Source organism: Dendrobates tinctorius, unplaced genomic scaffold, assembly GCF_039654945.1.
Source record: "Dendrobates tinctorius isolate UK_male_01 unplaced genomic scaffold, ASM3965494v1 ptg000031l, whole genome shotgun sequence".
In the NCBI taxonomy this organism is placed as follows: Eukaryota; Metazoa; Chordata; class Amphibia; order Anura; family Dendrobatidae; genus Dendrobates; species Dendrobates tinctorius.
The window spans coordinates 6,507,282-6,529,881 of NW_027361699.1; the positions used below are offsets into that span (position 1 = coordinate 6,507,282).

At 43.7% G+C, this 22,600-nt stretch overlaps 1 protein-coding gene across 4 annotated transcripts in view; it reads left to right on the forward strand.

The window, feature by feature from the left end:
- The window catches only part of TTC39B (tetratricopeptide repeat domain 39B), a 122,064-nt gene that overhangs the window by 41,847 nt on the left and 57,617 nt on the right, over positions 1 to 22,600 (forward strand). For 2 of the 4 annotated variants that reach the window (XM_073572156.1, XM_073572157.1), the window contains exon 2: positions 3,230 to 3,264. The exons of 1 other annotated variant lie outside the window; for it this stretch is intronic. In XM_073572156.1, the coding sequence (XP_073428257.1) occupies positions 3,230 to 3,264 (35 nt within the window). Of the gene's footprint in view, positions 1 to 3,229; positions 3,265 to 21,981; positions 22,113 to 22,600 lie in introns of those variants that run through there. One more of the 4 variants, XM_073572159.1, reaches the window with a different exon arrangement.

The window sequence follows — 22,600 nt, forward strand, 5'->3', positions numbered from 1 at the left end:
CGGTGGGCGCGGACTCGTTCCATACACTTGTATGTAGCAAGACCGTGCTCTCGAGTCGGCCAGGCCCACTGACCGGCCGTATCTCTAGTCTGGGAGCTGCCTCGCTCAATAAATGTGTATGGAGCAAGGCCGTGTTCATTTGACTGGTCTATGGACCTGGCTCGGAAACCAGCGGATGCCCATGCGCTGTGGGGATTCAGAAGTTTGTATTCACAGAATGACTGCATTCTTATCGATTTGGACCAGACAACACCCATTAAGAAAGAGTATCCTGTTTGAAAGCATCTTTACAACAAATGTAAAGATCCAGGACCCGTGCATTAAGTGGTTAAAATTAGTATATATTTTTAGACGTCTTAATAAAAAATTTAATTTTGTTTATAATCTGCCATGTTGAGTGTGCACTAGTGATGAGCGAGTATACTTGTTGCTCTGGTTTTCTTGAGCATGCTCGGGTGGTCTCCGAGTATTTGGATGTGCTCGGAGATTTAGTTTGTCGAAGTAGCTGCATGATTTACAGCTGCTAGACAGCCTGAATACATGTGGGGATTCCCTACCAAACAGTTATTCCTCACATGTAATCAGCCTGTCCAGCAGCCGCAAAAACTCGCTCATCACTAGCGTGCACGTGAGTCTGTTATGTGAGTGCAGTGTATATTTTGCCTGTGACATCTCAGTTTATCATACAGATTCACCAAGTGGAAACTCTTCAGAGATGTTGCCAGCTACGTATGCGTCCAAAATTATAGCCAAGACTTGGTCCTAATAAGTGTCTTCTACCAAAATAAAGTGGAATCCTAAGAGAGAACGCTGGTACTTGGGGTAGAGTTAATGGCTATTTTTAATTTGAGTTGTAAAAAAATGCTGATGAAGCGGCGTCTGTGCTCTGACATACCAGTGTCCAAGGGAAGTGAGAGTGCTGCAGCCCATCAGTAGTCTCCGATCTTCCATTCTTAACAGTCACCAGTGGCGGATAAAATCTGATTTTGTTTTTTTTGTTTTGTTTTTTTCCCCATTACGGAGATAGATGACAGTTGTTGCCCTTAACATTCTGTGGAGAACTGCAACTGTCATTTCAGGAGATCTTGCAGCAGAATTTCTCTGCCCCTCTTCCCCAGAATTTCTCTGCCCCTCTTCCCTCCCATCTCCATCAAGTTTTAAAAGCCATAACTGCCATCTCCTATCTCTCTAACGGGAAAATCTGTCTTCACTGAGTATAGATTTTACCAATGAACTGAGATTCAAAGGTCTGTCCATTAGAAGAAAGAAGCTGCTTTTTTCTCAGGGCATATATTAAAGATGCTTGTTTCTGCACGTACTACTGACTTATGAAATACAAATAAAAACTGTGGCTATCCTTTAAGTACTGTTCATTTAACTGTATCGGAAAGCTCTTTCCCCTTGCAAAAGCAATTGAAAAAACATATTCAAAAGGACCCTGAATTCATCGATGTATCACTTAGTTTACTGGGTACAGCAGTTGTGACACAATCAGAGATTTTAGTTTTAGCATGAAGCAGAGCTGAGGAAGCTAACCCCACCCACATCAGGTTCTCTATATACAATGTCTATAGATAATGAGGTGCCTATCCCAAAAGAGGCCGGGAGGCAAGTGCTGCCTTGTCCAGCAAGGAGAAGATCATTACAGGTAAATAAAACCTCAGAGCTTGCTAAGAGAGACCTCACTGAAATCTGTGTTTTAACCCATACAGCTTGCTATCTTCAGGTTACACGACAAAAACCTGCTGCTGACAGGTTCCTTTTTATGTATATAACAAGTTTTAGCAGATTTCCAGAATGTAGACACACTGACTGCTGGGGATCTCCCAGCTGTGACACCCAGCAATTGTGAGGATTGGCCTCGGTCTAAAGTGACCTGTTCTTTGATTTTGCATGTAATAACGTGGAAGTGTGATTTGGCGTCAAACGTGTTTAACTCTTGTAGACAGTCAAAACATTCTCAGTATTGTAGTGCCCATCTATTGCCTGCAATGTCATGAATCGACTGTGCAATTGTTCTAGTCAAGGGCATGCACTTTGTAAGGGTATGGGGACTACAAGTTTTATTTTGGTACTTCAGAATTTTTTTTTTTTTTTTTGATTTTAAAAGGCCTTTTTTATTTCTGTTCCCCGAAAGCAATTTTTGAAAGCTTTTTTTTCACTACTTTTTTTTTTTGCAGCCTTTTAATTTTTTTTTTTAAACTGGATGTACAGAGATTTTTTTACTTTTCTTTCAGCTTTTTTTAAATTTTAATTTTTTTTTTAAAATCCACAACAAGATTTCCAAAACCTTGTCAAGTGGAAAAAAGCCACTGAAGAATAATGCAAGAATAGCAATGTGAGTTTTGGAGCATAGCCACTTCAAAATTGTCCTAAAAAAAAAAAAAAAAAAAAAATTCCTCAGTGTAAACAATATGCAAACTTGTATTTCCAAGGAAGGCCATTGATAATATCTTAAAGGACCACTCTGGTGTGTTTTTATATTACCCCCCCCCCCTTATTAAAGAGTGTGTGTACTTTGAAATACTCACCGGTGGCAGTCTACTGCATGTGACAGCAGCTCTTTCTTGCCTGCCCATAGCACAAATGGTTAGATCCTTTCTTAATATACATTTATGAGGGCATCATTCTGAGTATCGCAGATTTACATTGAGAAAGTGCGCTCCGGTCCTCGCAGAAATGTGGCGTGAACCGGCAAGTGACGATTGTGGTCATGTGACGCAGTAGAGGACTACAGCAGCTCTGGAAACGGCAGAAGACTGCAAATGGTAAGGATTTTAATGCACACAATACTGATTGGTAACAGAGGGGGCATTAACCCTCCAGAGTGGTCCTTTAAATTTTGGCTGATGCCACTTGTATATAGTTTCCGTTTTTTGTTTTAAACCTTAACCCATTTAACATCACATATAAACAAAGACCGGTGGCGTGGTGTAACCTTGGCGCTTCCATCGTCCTTTATAAGCACTGTGGTTCTGTGTGCCTCCTGTGTATACTTGTGTACTGTTAGCTATGATCCTGAAGCTTTTTCTTAGCTAGACGTATACCCTTACAGTGGCCAGGCGGAGACGCTGCCTGGGGCGGGTTACAGTAGTATATAGCTGTACTTCCTACCAGTGACTGCTCCATACCGGCTCCAGGTGCTGCTGCATTACTGTCCCAGCGCTCTGCTAGGTAAGGTCAGGTCATACGGAGTTATACTTACCGATTCCCTGTTTATGTCTTTTAGGACGGCTTTGAAGATGCATTTGAAAATATCCCAGTGTAAGTAACCTACGTGTTTTAAAATGTTTCCCTGTGAACCAAGTTTTGGATCTGCTATATAGTACCTGAGATATGGGCCTTTTTATTTAGTGCTAATTGTTCTGGTCATTACAATGGGGCAGGGCTCACGGGAATCTCTGGGGACGTGCCTTAAGGCTGCGCCGTACTATCACCTTGTAAGTGGCGCCCCCTTGGAAATACTGTAACGTTGGCCCTAAATAAAAGGCCCATACGTCTTGAACTGTATGGCGGATCTGAAAAAGACAAATAGCTGAATACTCATGGAATAAAATGAGAGCAAAAACTGGACTCCTTTTGACCTGGTGATCAGATATCTTAGTCTCTCTGTTTTTTATAAATGAGGTTAATGGATTGTCATAATTTCAAATGTGTGGTCACAGTCAGTCTTTTTTTTTTTTTTTTTTGCGTACAATTTCACCATTCTTACAAATAATTTTCCCCACTGAACTTGCGGCGCACAACCATAATTGAGACTAATTGCTGATTCCACCATGACTGAACGTGGCATTATACATCTCTCTACTTGTTTTATAGTATGTCTTGCCTAAATCGCATTTCCATGGCTTCTTTATACACTGGATTCTGCACGTCCAAGTGTTGCAGCTTTCCCTGCTGCTGACCTCTAGTGACCAAATGGGATGTACTGCAGATTTTTGCATTGTGGATGTAATGGGCAGTGCTGAGTGGTGCTAAATGTTTTAGGCTAATTCTTCCATTTTCTATTAGGTCTATGACATTAATAACGGATGAGCTGAATCCTTCTAAGCTCTGTATAGGAACAGGAGGTCAATTTTCCCTGTAGGAGTCAGGAGTCACTGCAAAAGTCTATGGCAGTGGGAGGAGGGAGCAACGCGGTCAGGAGTTGAAGAGGGGAATGATAAGTGCAGGGACCAGAGACTTAATTATACACAGAGCAGAGAAAAGAGAAGAATTACGGTAACTGGGTAGAAAGGGAAAATGAGCAATTGTAAGTACACAGTGCTATATAATATGATGGTTGCAATATATAAAGAGGATAAAAACTTTAATAGGAGTGCTTCTTTACACTTGCAATTACAAAATCCCTTTATCAATCTTATTCCTGCAAGGACTGTGTAACTGAGGAAATAAAATACAAACGGGGCTTAGCAAGGCGATTGTTTGTTTCTTTGCTGTACTGTGTGGTATGATAAAACTTCTGCAAATTGTAAAGATGAGCAGGAGGCGGAGATAAATATCCTTTGTCAGGTAGCTCAATTCCTGCCTTTATTAACCCGTAAAGCTATGTGCACATGGGATAGACTTGTAGAAATCGCTCCAACTAAAAATCCATTGTGTACAACTGAGTTTCCGCAAACCTCACTCACACATGTATGTTTTGGTCAAATACGATCATGGCTTTAAAAATTTTATGTATATATATATATATATATATATATATATATATATATATATATATATATAGTACAGACCAAAAGTTTGGACACACCTTCTCATTCAAAGAGTTGTCTTTATTTTCATGACTATGAAAATTGTAGATTCACTCTGAAGGCATCAAAACTATGAATTAACACATGTAGAATTATATAATTAGCAAAAAATAGTGTGAAACAACTGAAAATATGTCTTATATTCTAGGTTCTTCAAAGTAGCCACCTTTTGCTTTGATTACTGCTTTGCACACTCTTGGCATTTTCTTGATGAGCTTCAAGAGGTAGTCACCAGAAATGGTCTTCCCACAGTCTTGAAGGAGTTCCCAGAGATGCTTAGAACTTGTTGGCCCTTTTGCCTTCACTCTGCTGTCCAGCTCACCCCAAACCATCTCGATTGGGTTCAGGTCTGGTGACTGTGGAGGCCAGGTCATCTGGTGTAGCACCCCGTCACTCTCCTTCTTGGTCAAATAGCCCTTACACAGCCTGGAGGTGTGTTTGGGGTCATTGTCCTGTTGAAAAATAAATGATGGTCCAACTAAACGCAAACCGGATGGAATAGCATGCCGCTGCAAGATGCTGTGGTAGCCATGCTGGTTCAGTATGCCTTCAATTTTGATTAAATCTCCAACAGTGTCACCAGCAAAGCACCCCCCACCATCACACCTCCTCCTCCTTGCTTCACGGTGGGAACCAGGCATGTAGACTCCATCCGTTCACCTTTTCTGTGTCGCACAAAGACACGGTGGTTGGAACCAAAGATCTCAAATTTGGACTCATCAGACCAAAGCACAGATTTCCACTGGTCTAATGTCCATTCCTTTAGCCCAAACGAGTCTCTTCTGCTTGTTGCCTGTCCTTAGCAGTGGTTTCCTAGCAGCTATTTTACCATGAAGGCCTGCTGCCCAAAGTCTCCTCTTAACAGTTGTAGAGATGTGTCTGCTGCTTAGAACTGTGTGGCATTGACCTGGTCTCTAATCTGAGCTGCTGTTAACCTGCGATTTCTGAGGCTGGTGACTCGAATGAACTTATCCTCTGCAGCAGAGGTGACTCTTGGTCTTACTTACCTGGGGCGGTCCTCATGTGAGCCAGTTTCTTTGTAGTGCTTGATGGTTTTTACCACTGCACTTGGGGACACTTTCAAAGTTTTCCCAATTTTTCAGACTGACTGACATTCATTTATAATAATAATAATAAATTTTATTTTTATAGCGCCGACATATTCCGCAGCACTTTACATTTCAGAGGGGATTTGTACAGACAATAGACATTACAGCATAACAATAATCACATACAGTAGATTATAACAAATACCAAGAGGAAAGAGGGCCCTGCTCGCAGGCTTACAGTCTATGAGGAAAGAGGGAGACACGAAAGGTGGGTGGTAACAGTTACCCTGATTGTATGGACCAGTCATAATGTTAAGTGTGTAACAGTACAGACACAGAGGGCTAATGGAGGCATAAAGCATGTGGGAACATGATGCGGGGAACCTGGTTATGGTAAAACTTTTGGCTCTGCCACACAGGGATAGATTAGGTTAATGTGTTGGGGTGGTAGGCCAGTCTGAATAAATGCGTTTTCAGGACACGCTTAAAATTGTGGGGATTGGGGACTAATCGTATTGACCTGGGAAGTGCATTCCAAAGAATTGGCGCGGCACGTGTAAAGTCTTGGAGACGGGAGTGGGAGGTTCTGACTATTGAGGATGCTAATCTCAGGTCATTCATTTCTTAAAGTAATGATGGCCACTCGTTTTTCTTTACTTGGCTGCCTTTTTCTTGCCATAATACAAATTCTAACAGTCTATTCAGTAGGACTATCAGTTGTGTATCCACCAGACTTCTGCACAACCCAACTGATGGTCCCAACCCCATTTCTAAGGCAAGAAATCCCACTTATTAAACCTGACAGGGCACACCTGTGAAGTGAAAACCATTTCTGGTGACTACCTCTTGAAGCTCATCAAAAGAATGCCAAGAGTGTGCAAAGCAGTAATCAAAGCAAAAGTTGGCTACGTTGAAGAACCTAGAATATAAGACATACAGTATTTCAGTTGTTTCAGACTTTTTTGTTAATTATATAACTCCACATGTGTTAATTCATAGTTTTGATGCCTTCAGAGTGAATCTCCAATTCTCATAGTCATGAAAATAAAGAAAACTCTTTGAATGAGAAGGTGTCCAAACTTTTGGTCTGTACTGTGTATGTATGTATTTGTGTGTATGTATGTGTATATATATGTATGTGTGTGTGTATATGTATATGTGTGTATATATATATATATATATATATATATATATATATATATATATATATATATATATATATATATATGAAAGTGTGTGTGTGTTGCCAACAATTTTCCTTCCTTGCAACCAATCACTAAGCATCTTTCATCTCGCCAGAGCTGGTTAAAAAGAAGCTGAGCTGTGATTGGTTGCTGTGAGCAACAGTTTTCCCAAACAACACCTCAGCAGACAGAGTGACTGGGTGAGATAAATCTAGCATCTGCGGGAACATAAGCTCCCAGCCATTGTCTGCCCCCCAGAAAGGAGTAGAGAGCACATGACAAAAATGAATCCCCCCCCCCCCCCCCCTCCCTGCCCATATACCCATCACATATCATCCCATAGGGACATCTTCCCTCTTAAAGGAATCTCCGGTATGGAAGTTAGGGCAAATCCCTTGGCGCTCTGATACTGACCCTAGGCTTGTAGTAGAGGAATCATTGGTATGGAAGTCGGGGCAAATCCATTCAGTGGTTTGGTTTTGACCCCAGACCTCTCTTCCCTGGTATGGAATTAGGACCGTTCCACGCAGTGCTGTGGTTCTGACCCAAGGCTCTCTTAAAGGGATCCCCGGTATGGAAGTCAGGGCAATTGCCTTCAATTGCTCTGGTACTGACCCCAGGCTCTCTTAAAGGGATCTCCTGTATGGAAGTTAGGGCAAATCCCTCAGCGCTGTGATTCTGACCCCAGGATTCTATTAAAGGGATCATTGGTATGTAAGTCAGGGCAAATCCACTCAGCGCTCTGGTTATGACCCCACTCTCTCTTAAAGGGATCCCCAGTATGGAAGTTGAGACCGTTCCACTCAGTGCTCTGGTTCTCACCCAAGGCTGAAGAGATGATGTGGGATATTAGGGGTAGTAGTCCTGTGGCTGTGACGGGTTGATGTGGGATATTAGGGGTAGTAGTCCAGTGGCTCTGACGGGATGATGTGGGATATTAGGGGTAGTAGTCCGGTGGCTCTGACGGGTTGATGTGGGATATTAGGGGTAGTAGTCCTGTGGCTGTGACGGGTTGATGTGGGATATTAGGGGTAGTAGTCCTGTGGCTGTGACGGGTTGATGTGGGATATTAGGGGTAGTAGTCCAGTGGCTCTGACGGGATGATGTGGGATATTAGGGGTAGTAGTCCGGTGGCTCTGACGGGTTGATGTGGGATATTAGGGGCTAGTTACTATGCCCAGGCAACACCGGGCTCTTCAGCTAGTTACAGATAAAATTGACCATGTGCACATTTTTATTGGTAAAATGCTCACTGCGCATTTTTTGTAGAAGTGATTATATGGTGAAGTAATAGCGTGCCGTATGGCTTATGCCCATCACTGCTCTGGCTCCTGCAATATTTAGGTACGTACAGTTGAAATCGGAAGTTTACATACACTATATAAAAAGAGGCATGTTTGTCTCAATATCTAACATGAAATCAGAATAAACCTTTCCCATTTTAGGTCAATTAGGATTACCATAATTATTTGTCAAATGCCAGAATGAGACTGTTTTAAGGCATTTTTATTACCTACTGCAAAGTGAAACGTTTAGGGTGTGTGCACACACTGCGGATTCTGCTGCGGATCCGCAGCGAATTTGACCCTGCAGATCCACAGCAGTTCCACAGACAGTGTACAGTACCGTGTTATTCAATGGGATTTCAAATCCGCAGTGCACATGCTGCGGATTTTTCTGTGCGGTTTTGCTGCCGTTTTAAATCCGCAGCTTGTCAATTCTTTCTGCGGATTCCGCTGCAGTTTGACACCTGTTCCATTGTCCAGGTGTCAAATCACAGATGAAAACCACAGGCAAATCCGCAGAAAAACCGCAGGTCACTTTACCTGCGAATCCGCGTGGAAAAATCTGCATATAAATCCGCAGCGTGTGCACGCAGCCTGACATGCACTAAGATTACTATGCCTTTAAACAATTCTCGACTGCCCATATGATGATGTCATGTGTTTGGAAGCGTCTGACACCTGTGGAGGCATTTTAATACACACCTGAAACACACTGTTTCTTTGTGTAGCATCATGGGAAAGTCTAAGGCTCTGTGCACACGATGCAGATTTGTTGTGTTTCCACAGCGTTTTTTCGGTGCAGAAATGCTCCAAAAACACACTGGATTGCTAAAGTAATGTTAATTAATGAGAATGCTGAAGTGTTGTGCGCATGATCCGGAAATTTCCGTCCTTATTTGCAGCATTTTATTTTCCGCAGCATATCAATTCTTTTTGCGGATCTGCAGCATTTTTCATCCATTGACTTGCATTGAGACACTCAAATCTGCAGCAAAAACACATGTGAAAAGGTCTGCGACTTTGGTGCCAGAAACGCTGCAGATTTGTCAAAGGAAATGTCAGAAGGAGGAAGAGTGTTTGGGCGGAGAATAAAGAATAGTGCTCATCTTGGCTGAAGCACATCAACAATGCAGTCCTATCCTATGGAGGTTGGACAAGGAAATGACATCAGTTTGCACATTAATGACGGGCCATTTTTTACCATTCTGACCACTGTCGCTTTGAGGTCATAACTCTGGAACGCTTCAACGGATCTTGGCGATTCTGAGATTGTTTTCTCGTGACATATTGTGCTTCACTTTAGTGGTAAAATTTCTTCGCTGTAACTTGTGTTTTATTTATGAAAAAAATGGAAATATGGCAAAAATTTTGTAATTTTCAAACTTTTTTATGCCCTTAAAACAGAGACATATGTGACTCAAAATAGTTACTAAATAACATTTCCCACATGTCTACTTTACATCAGCACAATTTTGGAAACAAATTTTTTTGGTTTTTTGTTAGGAAGTTATAAGGGTTAAAAGTTGACCAGCGATTTCTCATTTTTACAACAAAATTTACAAAACCATTTTTTTTAGGGACCACATCACATTCAAAGTCAGTTTGAGGGGTCTATATGGCAGAAAATACCCAAAAGTGACACCATTCTAAAAACTGCACCCCTCAAGCTACTCAAAGCTACATTCAAAGATTATTAACCCTTCAGGTGTTTCACAGGAGCAGAAGCAACTTGGAAGGAAAAAATGAACATTTAAAGGGAAGGTGCCATCCCAAAAATTTTTTTTTCAGCAATTGAAAAATTGTAAAGAATTAATGTTTACATTTTCTTTAAAAATATTATCATTTGTTTTTAATTTTGTAAAATATGAAAAATAATTTTAAAAAGTTTGGCATTTCCACTTGTTAACACTAGGGGGAGCAGCTACTGAAGTTTGGCACAAAAAACTAGTGTACAACTAGCTCACATTACTGTCCTGCAGTAATTATGGGTGTACAGTGTCCATGATGTTTGATTTTGATATATGATCATGCCCTAAAATGGACACTGTATGGGCGGAATCTGCTGACATGGGTGTGGTGTCACTCCTCTCCTCCCCTACTGGGTGCTTGCTAAGGGAAAAGAGAGGATGACATTTAGGAACACAGTGAGCAGCCATTTTGATGGAGCCTGCAAAGTTACTGACTGTCTTTGCATGCAAAGTCTGGATCAGAACAGGTCATCAATCAGCAGAAATGTTTCCTGGATTTCTGTGGAGCAGACAAGTAGACGGTCCATCCATGTGTATAAAACACAGCGCTCTATGCACAATCCCTGGCACCGAACAGGGTGCCCCCCATACACCAGCACACTGTTCTCCTGAAATACTCTGTGCTGCTGTCACCCTGCTCCTTCCACCATACATCAGGCCCTTGTCGCCTCGCTTTCACACATCGCCAGGACAGGATCTGAGGAGAGGAATGGGGTCTTCGGTCACCGAGGATGGCAGGCAGCAAGGATTCTGGGAGCAGGGTGACAGCACCACAGAGTATTTCAGGAGAGCAGTGCGCTGGTCTATGGGGGGCACAGAGGGAGATATATGGTGGAGGAGCAGGGAGACAGCAGCACAGAAATCCAGGAAACATTTCTGCTGATTGATGGCCTGTTCTGATCCAGACTTTGCATGCAAAGACCACATTCCCCTCCTCAGATCCTGTCCTGGCGATGTGTGAAAGCGAGGCGACAGGCACAGTCAGGGGTGATGCTGGGAAGCTGGGGGAAATGTAGCCATATGGTAATGATAAAAATGAGACCCCTCTCTTCAGCTGCCTCACCAGCCCTCCCCTGACTGCACCTATTACTCCTGACCCGTGTGCAGGTGCTCAGCCAGAACCACCCTAGAATGGGTCCCCTTTCAGCAGATCACAAATAATACCGCCATATACTTCACACACAATGCCGCCATATAGATCATACACAATACCACCATGTAGATCACACATAAAACCAGCAGGGTGACAGCAGCACAGAGTATTTCAGGAGAGCAGTATCACACGGCAGAGAATTAGATACACGGCTCAGCAGACTGTATCACACAGGATAGGATTAGATACACGGCTCAGCAGTCAGTATCACACAGGATAGGATTAGATACACGGCTCAGCAGACAGTATCACACAGGATAGGATTAGATACACGGCTCAGCAGGCAGTATCACACAGGATAGGATTAGATACACGGCTCAGCAGGCAGTATCACACAGGATAGGATTAGATACACGGCTCAGCAGGCAGTATCACACAGGATAGGATTAGATACACGGCTCAGCAGGCAGTATCACACAGGATAGGATTAGATACACGGCTCAGCAGGCAGTATCACACAGGATAGGATGAGATACACGGTTCAGCAGTCAGTATCACACAGGAGAGGATGAGATACACGGTTCAGCAGTCAGTATCACACAGGATAGGATTAGATACACAGCTCAGCAGGCAGTATCACAGGATAGGGTATTACAGATATGCTCACACTGGTGTAACTGCCCCCCCCCCCCATACACTAGACTATGGGCTGCATATGTCACTGTCACTATAAAAGCAAAGGTGTCAGATTACCGGAGATCACTGGGGCTGTGTGTGAGTGAGGAGGCGGAGACAGAGCAGGAGGACAGTGGAGCTGGAGCAGGAAGCACGGTACAGAACGTGGAGCTCAGCCGATATCACTGGGCTACAGTAAAATGGCGCCCAGCCACACCTACAGCAGTGAATGGTGCAGCCCACAGGGGCGTGCCCAGTTCACTGCTACTGAGGCTGCATGGTGGGGTCGGGAGCCGACGCAGTCTCCTATGTCCAGGGACGGCCATATTTGCAGACTGTATGAGTCCTCCACAGATCTGCAAATCAGATGGCAGCGCCCAGTGGCTACATTAAAACATTATTACAAACAAACCATAAATCCTAGTTAGTACAACATTTGCATTAACATGTTTTGTTACTTACTCTTTTTTTTGCAAATTATATAAAATTGCGGCACCTTCCCTTTAACTTTTTAGTCAAAAAAATGATCTTTTAGGAACAATTTTTTTTATTTTACCAAGGGTAACAGGAGAAATTAGACCCCGAAAGTTGTTCTACAATTTGTCCTGAGTACGATGATACCCCATATGTGGGGGGACCTCTGTTTGGGCACATGGCAGGGCTCAGAAGGGAAGGAGCGCTGTTTGACTTTTTCAACCTAAAATTGGCTGAAATTGAGATCGGACGCCATGTTCCGATTGGAGAGCCCATGATGTGCCTAAACAGTGGAAACCCCCCACAAGTGACCACATTTTTTGAAAGTAGACCCTAAGGAACTTATCTAGATGTGTGGTGAGCACTTTGAACCCCCAAGTGTTTCACTAAAGTTTATAATGACCAGCCGTGAAAATAAAAAATCCTGTTCTTTGCCAACAAAAATGATCTTTTGGTCCCCAATTTTTTTATTTTCCCAAGGGTAAAAAGAGCAATTGGACCCCAAAAGTTGTCCACTTTGTCCTGAGTTTGCTGGTACCCCATATGTGGGGAAAAAACTGTTTGGGCACATGTCGGGGCTCGAAAGGGAAGTGGTGACGTTTTGGAATGCAGACTTTGGTGGAATGGTCTGCGGGTGTCGTGTTCCATTTGCAGAGCCCCTGATGTGCCTAAACAGTAAAAAAAAAAAAAAAAACACAAGTGACATCATTTTGGAAACTAGACCCCCAAGGAACTTATCTAGATAGGCCCCCTTTGGAACTAATCTGTTTCCTGTGGTGCAATTTGAAGCAATCCTTCATACACAGGCCAGGTTTTTCGGGGCAGGTGTCGCACTGGTAAATGGTGTCCTTGCGTATTCACCTTTTGTAACACACTCGGCCCTTTTTTTGTGGCTTACCTTTTCTACCAGTTGGCGGGACCACCCTCGGAAAATGCTGATCTGGTACGATGCGAGCACCTGAGCACATTCAGTCCTGGAAGCACTGGGGCCCGCTCCTTTTGGAGTGCCAAACATCAGGGCCTTAACCACTACCTCCTGGATCTGAAGGTATGAAATATCTGTGTGGCGTGCACATTGTGACAGCAGGAATGCGTTGAGCATTGCCATTTTTACGATGTGCATGGCCAGCTTTTTGTACCACGCCCTGGCCTTTCTGAGAGCATTGTACGGTTGGAGGAGTTGATCGGAGAGATCAGAGCCCCCCATGTTTTTGTTGTACTCCACTACACAGGTCGGTTTTCTGACCTGTGTGGAGGTACCCTGTACAGTGCAGAGGGTGCTGCCATCACCGTGTATGGTGGTCAAGAGAAGGCCATCCCTCCTGTCCTTGTACTTGACCACCAGCAGGTGGTCGCTACATTGGGCTCTGCTCTCACCTTTTCTGCGCATCTGCCCAAGTAGCGTCTTTCGGAGGCCTCTCTGATTTTTGTGGACAGTACCGCAGGCTGCAGTACCTCGCGCAGAGAGGGATTTGTAGAGTGGGATGCTGGTATAAAAGTTATCCGTGTAGAGGTGATAACCTTTATCCAGCAGTAGGTGTACCAAATCCCACACAATTTTCCCACTCACTCCCAGGACAGGAGGACACTCAGGGGGTTCAATCCTGGCGTCCTTTCCTTCGTACACTCTAAACCTGTGAGTGTTCCCTGAGGTACTCTCACAAAGTTTGTAGAGTTTGATTTCGTACCTGGCCCTCTTACTGGGCAGGTATTGACAGAATCCAAGCCTTCCCTTGAAATGGACCAAGGACTCATCCATGCAGATGTCCCTTTGGGGCATGTACACTTTAGCAAACATTTTGTTGAAGTGGTCGATGACCGGCCGAACTTTGAACGGATGGTCAAAGTTGGGGTCATCTTGTGCGGGACACTATGCATTATCAGTATAATGCAGACATTTGTGGATGGCCTCAAAACGCGTCTGGACCATGACCATTCGGAACACTGGAGCGTTGATATTTTATACAACACTCCCAATATTGCCGAATTTCCGGCTTCTTCAGTATCCCCATGTGGAGGACCAGGCCCCAAAACTGCATCATTTCAACTGCGTCCACAGGAGACCAGTTGGAATATGATGAATGCGGGTTTTGCACCATAAATTGACAAGCGTACAAATTAGTTTGCTCCACCATGAGGTTAACAAACTCCTCAGAGAAAAAGACTTTGAAAAAGTATTTCTGTGAGGCTGGTGGTGTCAAACTTGATTCCTGATTCTGCTACAAAATAAGGAATCAGCGGCTCGTAATTTTCAGGGGGCGAGGTCCATACAGGGTCTGCTGAATCTGCATCGGGCATCTTCTGTCCTGGAGCGGCTGCAAGGGGGAAGAGGATGAAGAATCCGAAAAATAAAGAAAAGTGGGATCCTCTCCCTCGCTATCAGTGTCGGAGGCAAGGTAAGAATATGCCTCCTTCATTGAATAGCGCTGTTGGGACGAACGGGACATTTTTTGTGAATGTGGTGCTTGGGTGTTCTTTATAACTGTGTGGGGGGGGGGGGGGCAGTGATTGGTGCACACTATTCTGTAAAGAAAAAGCTAAAAGGAAATGGGGAGAAAAATACCTGTGGAAAGAAAAGTCTAAAACAGCAGGCCCTAGCTCTGATAAATGAACGGTGTCACTTATCAAAGTTCAGTGGCGGGCGCTGGGTGTGTGTACAGGTGTGGTGCAAGGGGAGGTGTGAAAAAAAAAAAAAAAAAAGAAATCAGTAGGTACAAGCTCTGATAAGTGAACTATGTCACTTATCACAGTTTGGCGGCTGTGGGATGCGAATAAATGAGTTGACGCAAAGGGGGCTGCTAAATGTGTGCATGGAGGCGGTGCAAAGGGGGATGGAGAGGGGTAAAAAGAGGGGGAAGGGGGGGATGAAGAGACATCGGACAGGGATTAGCACTTACGCTTGTAGTCAGGTGGCGCAAAGGGGAAGTGAAAAAAGAAAAATGGAAATCAGCAGGCACAAAGTCTGATAAGTGAACTATGTCACTTAAAGTTTGGCGGCTGTGGGATGTGAATACTGAGTTGGCAAAAGGGGGCTGAGTGAAAAAAAGCAAGCACGAGTGTTGATTGGTGAACTGCGTCACTAATCAACACTCGGCGGCTGCTAAATGTGTGCAAGGAGGTGGCGCAAAGGGGGATGGGGGAATGAAGATAGATTGGGCGGGGATCAGGCAATACTTAAGGGGGCTTTACACATAGCGATATCGCTAGCAATATCGCAAAAGCGTCACCGATTTTGTGACGCAGCAGCGATATTGCTAGCGATATCGCTACATGTGATACTTGCCTCCGACCGGCTCCCCCGCTGGCTATCGCTGATCGCGCGAGATCGTCCACTTCTCGTCGGCTGCTTACTGCTGGCACCTATGAGCGACTCGTGGACTCCGGCGGGAGGACGTCATCGCCGCGTCTGAATGGTAAGTAACGACCGCTGCTGCATCGCTGTGAGATCTGCCTGTTTGGCAGCTCACTTGCGACCATTTAGCGATGCACCAGCGATCCTGACCGGGTCATATCGTGGTCGGGATCGCTGGTGCATCGCTAAATGTAAAGGGGGCTTTACAGTTGTAGGGTTTTTCTTTCTTTCTTCAGCAGGGATTGTGATGCTACAAGCTGCTGTGGCACCACAATACCCAGCACACCAGGAGATCCAGACGTATGACCACTCTCTAGGGAATCCTCAGCTAGTGTGATAACCCCCTGCAGAGCTGTCATACAGGTCACAGGCAGGTCAGGGACAGGTCACATCGCTGCTGTGACCTGTCATTGGTGGGATCGAATGATAACATCGATCCACCAATCCCTGCTCTGCCTGGTGATCATGGCAACCGCCTAGGATCGGAGCTCACAGCTCCGATTCCTAGGCAGGTCATGGCCAGGTCACCAGCAGGGCACAGAGCGGTCACAGCGTGACCACAGTTGTGCCCTGTGATTGGCGCGATCGACGATGACATCGATCGCGCCAATGAGCTCCTACAGGCCCTGCTGGATCTGTACCAGGCTCCGGCCTAGGATCTGTGCTAATACAGCACCGTTCCGGACCAGTACTGGTAGGGCACAACAGCGCTATACCGCTGCTGTGCCCTGTGATGGATGCGATCGCGCCAATCCGGGGGGGGGGTTTAGGATTGAGTACATCAATACTCGATCCTAGCCTAGGACCTCATTGTTTCAACCGCTCTGATTGGCTGAAACAATGAGGAGCGCTGTGACTGGCTGATTCGGTTTGAGCAGCCAATCACAGCGCTCGGGAGGAAGGGAGGGCAGCGACAGACCCTGGGATGCTGAGGCCATCTACCATAAGGTAAGATGGTGTCGGAATTTTAATGCGGTCACCGCGATTTAAGTTGCGATGTCGCATTAACACCTTTCCTACAATGGACGTACTACTCCGTCCATGTGACCTTGGACCTAAGTCCCAAGGACGGAATAGTACGTCTAGTGAGATCAGCGGCGTACTGTGTTGCTGATCTGTCACAGTGATCTGTGATGTGACAGATCAGCGATCTGTCACAGGACAGTGATGTACCCCCCTGGGACAACCTAATAAAGTTAAAAAAAAAAGTGTAAATAATTTAAAAAAAATCGCTAAATTAAAAAAAAAAAAAATTCCCTAATTCATTTTTTGGAAATAAAAAAATAAATGTACACGTATTTGGTATCGCCGCGTCCGTAACGACCTGCCCTATAAAACTGTCCCATTAGGTAACCCCTTTAGCAAACCCCTTAAAAAATAAAAATAAAAAACGAAGCAAAAAATTATCATACTGCCGAACAAAAAGTGCAACAACACACGATCAAAAAGACGCATATAAATATCCATAGTGCCGCTGAAAACGTCATCTTGTCCCGCAAAAAACGAGCTGCCACACAGCGTAATCAGCGAAAAAATAAAGTTATAGCTCGCAGAATAAAGCGATGCAAAAATAATTATTTTTTATATAAAATTGTTTTCATTGCATAGAAGCGTCAAAACATAAAAAAAATGACATAAGGTATCGCTGTAACCGTACTGACCCGAAGAATAAAACTGCTTTATCAATTTTACCACACGCAGAACGGTGTAAGCGAACCCCGCCAAAGAAATTCATGAAACGCTGGTTTTTGTTCATTCTGCGTCCCAAAAATTGGAGTAAAAAGTGATCAAAAGACGTGCCTGAAAATGATACCAATAAAAACGTCAACTCGTCCTGCAAAAAATAAGACCTCATATGACTCTGTGGGTCAAAATATGGAAAAATTATAGCTCTCAATATGTGGTGATGCAAAAACTATTTTTACAATAAAAAGCGTCTTTAAGCGTGTGACAGCTGCCAAATATAAAAACCGCCATAAATAGTAAATCGGACCCCCGTTATCACCTCCTTAGTTAGGGAAAAATAATAAAATTAAAAAAATGTTTATTTCCATTTTCCCGTTGGGGTTAGGGTTCGGGCTAGGGTTAAGGTTAGGGCTAGGGTTAGGGGTGTGTTGGGGTTAGGGTTGGAGTTAGAATTGGGGGTTTCCACTGTTTGGGCACATCAGGTGCTCTCCAAACGCAACATGGCATCTGATCTCAATTCTAGCCAATTCTGCGTTGAAAAATTCAAATGGTGCTCCTTCCCTTCCAAGCTCTGCCATGCGCCCAAACAGTGTTTTACCCCCACATATGGGGTATCAGCCTACTCAGGACAAATTGCAAAACAACTTTTGGGGTCCAATTTCTCCTGTTGCCCTTAGGAAAATAAAAAATTGGGGGCAAAAATCATTTTTGTGGAAAATGATTTTTTTATTTTCACGCCCGGGCGTTATAAACTTCTGTGAAGCACTTGTGGGTTCAAAGTGCTCACCACACATCTAGATAAGTTTGTTAGGGGGTCTAGTTTCCAAAATGGTGTCATTTGTGGGGGGTTTCCACTGTTTAGGTACATCAGGGGCTCTCCAAAGGCAACATGACACCCGCAGACCATTCCATCAAAGTCTGCATTCCAAAACGTCACTACTTCCCTTCCGAGCCCCGATGTGTGACCATACAGTAGTTTTCTCCCACATATGGGGTATCAGCGTACTCAGGACAAATTGGACAACAACTTTTGGGGTCCAATTTCTCCTGTTACCCTTGGGAAAATAAAAAATTGGGGACTAAATGATCATGTTTGTGGAAAAAATACGATTTTTTTTTTTTTTTTTTTAAATTTTCACGCCCGGGCGTTATAAACTTCTGTGAAGCCCTTGGGGGTTCAAAGTGCTCACCACACATCTAGATAAGTTCCTTGGGGGATCTAGTTTCCAAAATGGTGTCATTTGTGGGGGGTTTCCACTGTTTTGGTACATCAGGGGCTCTCCAAACATGGTGTCCGATCTCAATTCCAGCCAAAAAACGTCAAATGGCGCTGCTTCCCTTCCGAGCTCTGCCATGTGCCCAAATAGTCGTTTACACCTACATGTGGGGTATCAGCATACTCAGGACAAATTGCACAATAACTTTTAGGGTCCTGTTACCCTTGTAAAAATAAGAATTGAGGCTGAAAAGATCATTTTTGTGGAAAAAATTATTTAATTGTACGGCTGGCTGTACGTTATAATCTTCTGTGAAGCCCTTGGGGGTTCAAAGTTCTCACCACACATCTAGATAAGCTCCTTAGGGGGTCTAGTTTCCAAAATGGGGTCACTTGTGGGGGGTTTCCACTGTTTAGGTACATCAGGGGCTCTCCAAACGTGACATGGCATCCGATTTGAATTCCAGCCAATTTTGCATTGAAAAAGTCAAACGGTGCTCCTTCCCTACTGAGCTCTGCCATGCACCGAAACAGTGGTTCCCCCCCACATATCAGGTATCAGCGTACTCAGGACAAATTGCACAATAACTTTTGCAGTCCAATTTCTCCTTTTACCCTTGGTAAAATAAAAAAAATTGAACTTGAAGTATTTTTTTTTTTGTGAAACAAAGTTAAATGTTCATTTTTTTTTTTTTAAATATTCAAAAAATTTCTGTGAAGCACCTGAAGGGTTAATAAACTTCTTGAATGTGGTTTTGAGCATCTTAAGGGGGGCAGTTTTTAGAATGGTGTCACTTTTGGGTATTTTCTATCATATAAACCCCTGAAAGTGGCTTCAAATGTGATGTGGTCCTAAAAATAAAATGGTGTTGCAAAAATGAGAAATCGCTGGTCAACTTTTAACCCTTATAACTTCCTAACAAAAAAAAATTTTGATTCCAAAATTGTGCTGATGTAAAGTAAACATGTGGGAAGTGTTACTTATTAAGTTTTTTGTGTGCCGTATCTGATTTAAGAGCATAAAAATTAAAAGTTGGAAAATTGCGAAAGTTTCAAAATTTTTGCCAAATTTCTGTGTTTTTTTCACAAATAAACACAAGTTATTTCAATGAAATTTTACCGCTAGCATGAAGCCCAATATGTCACGAGAAAACAGTGTCAGAATCACCGAGATCCATGGAAGCGTTCCAGAGTTATTACCTCATAAAGGGACAGTGGTCAGAATTGTAAAAATTGGCCCGGGAGTTAACGTGCAAACCACCCGTGGTAGTGAAGGGGTTAAATGCCATGACGTACTACCCCCTCCTTGGGTGTTAAGTCCCAGGTCACATGGACGGGATAGTCCGTCCAATGGCAGAAAGGGGTTAAATAATATATCTTTTACATGCAGATATGTTAGCTAAGCAAAACTGCATCAAAAACGCATAAAATCCGCACAAAATTCTAGCTGAATTCCCACTGTGTTTTCTGCCAAAAGATGCAGAAACCACGCAGAAATTTCCACAATCAAATCCGCAACGTGCGCACACAGCCTAAATAAATCAGCCAAGATATCAGGAAGAGAATTGTGGACTTACACAAGTCTGTCTCATCCTCAGGTATAATTTCAAGATACCTGATGGTGCCCAGTTATTCTTTACAAACAATTATACGCAAATGCAAACAAGATGGGAATGTCCAGCCATCATACCGCTCAGGAAGGAGACGGGTTCTGTGTCCCAGAGATGACCTGCTTTTGTTCGATGTGTACATGTCAACCTAAGGACAAAATCAAAACACCTTGTGAGGATGATGGCGGAAGCTGATAAGATTGTGTCAATATCCACAGTGAAACGAGCACTGTATCAACATGGACTGAAAGGCCACTTTGCCAGGAAGAAGCCATTACTCCAAAAGAAACATAGAAAAGCTAGATTAATATTTGCAAATGCACACAGGAACAAAGATATTAATTTTTGGAGACCTGTCCTGTGGTCTAATGAAACTAAAATTGAACTTTTTGGGCATCATGACCATCGCTACGTTTGTAGGAAAAGGGAGAAGCTTGGAAGCCTAAGAACACCATCCCAACTGTGAAACATGGGGGTGGCAGCATCATGTTGTGGGGGGTGTTTTGCTGCAAGAGGGACTAGTACACTTCACAAAATAGATGGCATCATGAGAAAAGATTGTGGCAATACTGAAGCAACATCTCAAGACATCAGCCAAGAACTTAAAGCTTGGTCGTAAATGGGTCTTCCAAATGGACAGTGACCCTAGGCATACTGCCAAAATGGTAACCAAGTGACTTAAGGAGAAGAAAGTCAATGTTTTGGAATGGCCATCACAAAGCCCTGATCTCAATCCTATTGAAATTTCTGGGCAAAGCTGAAAAGACAGGTGTGAGCAAGGGGACCTACAAATCTGGATCAGTTACACCAGTTTTGTCAGGAGGAATGGGCCCAAATTCCAACCAACTATTGTGAGAAGCTTGTGGAAGGATATCCCAAACGTTTGACCCAAGTAATTCAGTTTAAAGGCAATGGTACCAAATACTAATGAAATGTATGTAATCTTTTTGTCTTTGCAATAAGTAATAAAAATGCCTTAAGCCCCTGTGCACACGGTGCGGTTTTGCCGCTGCGGATCTGCAGCAGAACAGCAGGTGATGTACAGTACCATTATAGCCAATGAAAAAAAAAAAAAAAACGCTGTGCACACGCTGCGGATTTTTCCGCGCGGTTTTTGTGCGGTAAAAAAAAAAGCAGCATGTGACTTTTGTGCGGTTTTGCTACAGTTTTCCACCTGCTCCATTCTACAAATCTGCAGGTGGAAAACTGCAGTGGTAAACCACACAAAAACGGCAGTGAAACCGCAAAAAAAAAAGGAAGAAATCCGCAGGAAAAATGCAGGTCATTTGACCTGCGGGTTTCTTAAAATCTGCACGGAGAAATCCACGGGAGGATCCGCACCGTGTGCACATAGCCTAAAACATTCTCTCTCGCTCATTATTCTGGCATTTGGCGAATAGTAATTATGGTAATCCTATTTGACCTAAAACAGGAAAGATGTATTCTGATTTCATGTCAGATATTGAGAAAAACATGCATTTGTGTCTTTTTATATAGTGTATGTAACTTCTTGTTTCAGTTGTACATGGGGATTATATTTGGAATGCGTTTAGTGTTTCTACAATTGCTTGGCTGATGTGTCCATCAATGATCCTTCGTCAGTCTTTTCTAGTGATGGTTTTGCTTCTCCTTATTCGACCATTTCATAGTCTGGCTGTGTAGTGTAGAAGATTGGCCTCATTCCTCCCCTTTTGGTCTTCCCGTGTGGACGCTGCAGATACCGAGGCTCCAGCATACTGTGTGTGTCCTGCAGTCAGTGCTGGATTAGGCTGCATCACAGATTGGTGAAATCTCCCAGCATCCCTCCTGAGCACACAAGACCTCGCATCATCCGGCGTACCAGCTTCGACCCGCTGCTAATTTATTTGACATTTCTTTTACATGCTGTGATGGGGAGCCCCTGCCAGGCCAGCTGCTACCTGGTGAACTTTGCTGCCCCTTCTTTTCTTCTTGATGCCTAATTGATTGCTGCCGGATGAGTACATGTGCGTATCAGCTAGTACTAAATGTAGATATACATAGTATGCATGTCCTGGGTATATTTACTTCTGATGAAGTGGGGGGCCTAAGCATGAAGGATTACTGCATATTTTGGGAGCTGCTGTCTTCCTGCCTGTAAGTATAGCACCTGCTTCTGCATTGCTACAGTTCTGACATTGGACGTCATATACATCTGTGCTCTGCATCCTTACGTTTCACCTTGGCTTTGTACGGTCGGATTGTGCTGATCGATAGAACGGTGTATGTACTTTTATCTTTTCTTGCCTCATACTGTTTATTTGGCTATAGCATATATTGTATTGTCCTTGCTGCTGGCCACACTACAGTGCCTGCAGGTCATCTGGAGCATCCGCATTGCCTCCATGTTCCCTCCCTCTGCTTGTAGTCTCATCGGGGACCTTATGCTTCTACTTGTATAGACTTGGTTTCTGGGGGAGGGATGGAAAATGTGTCCTAGTCTTTGTTATAGATG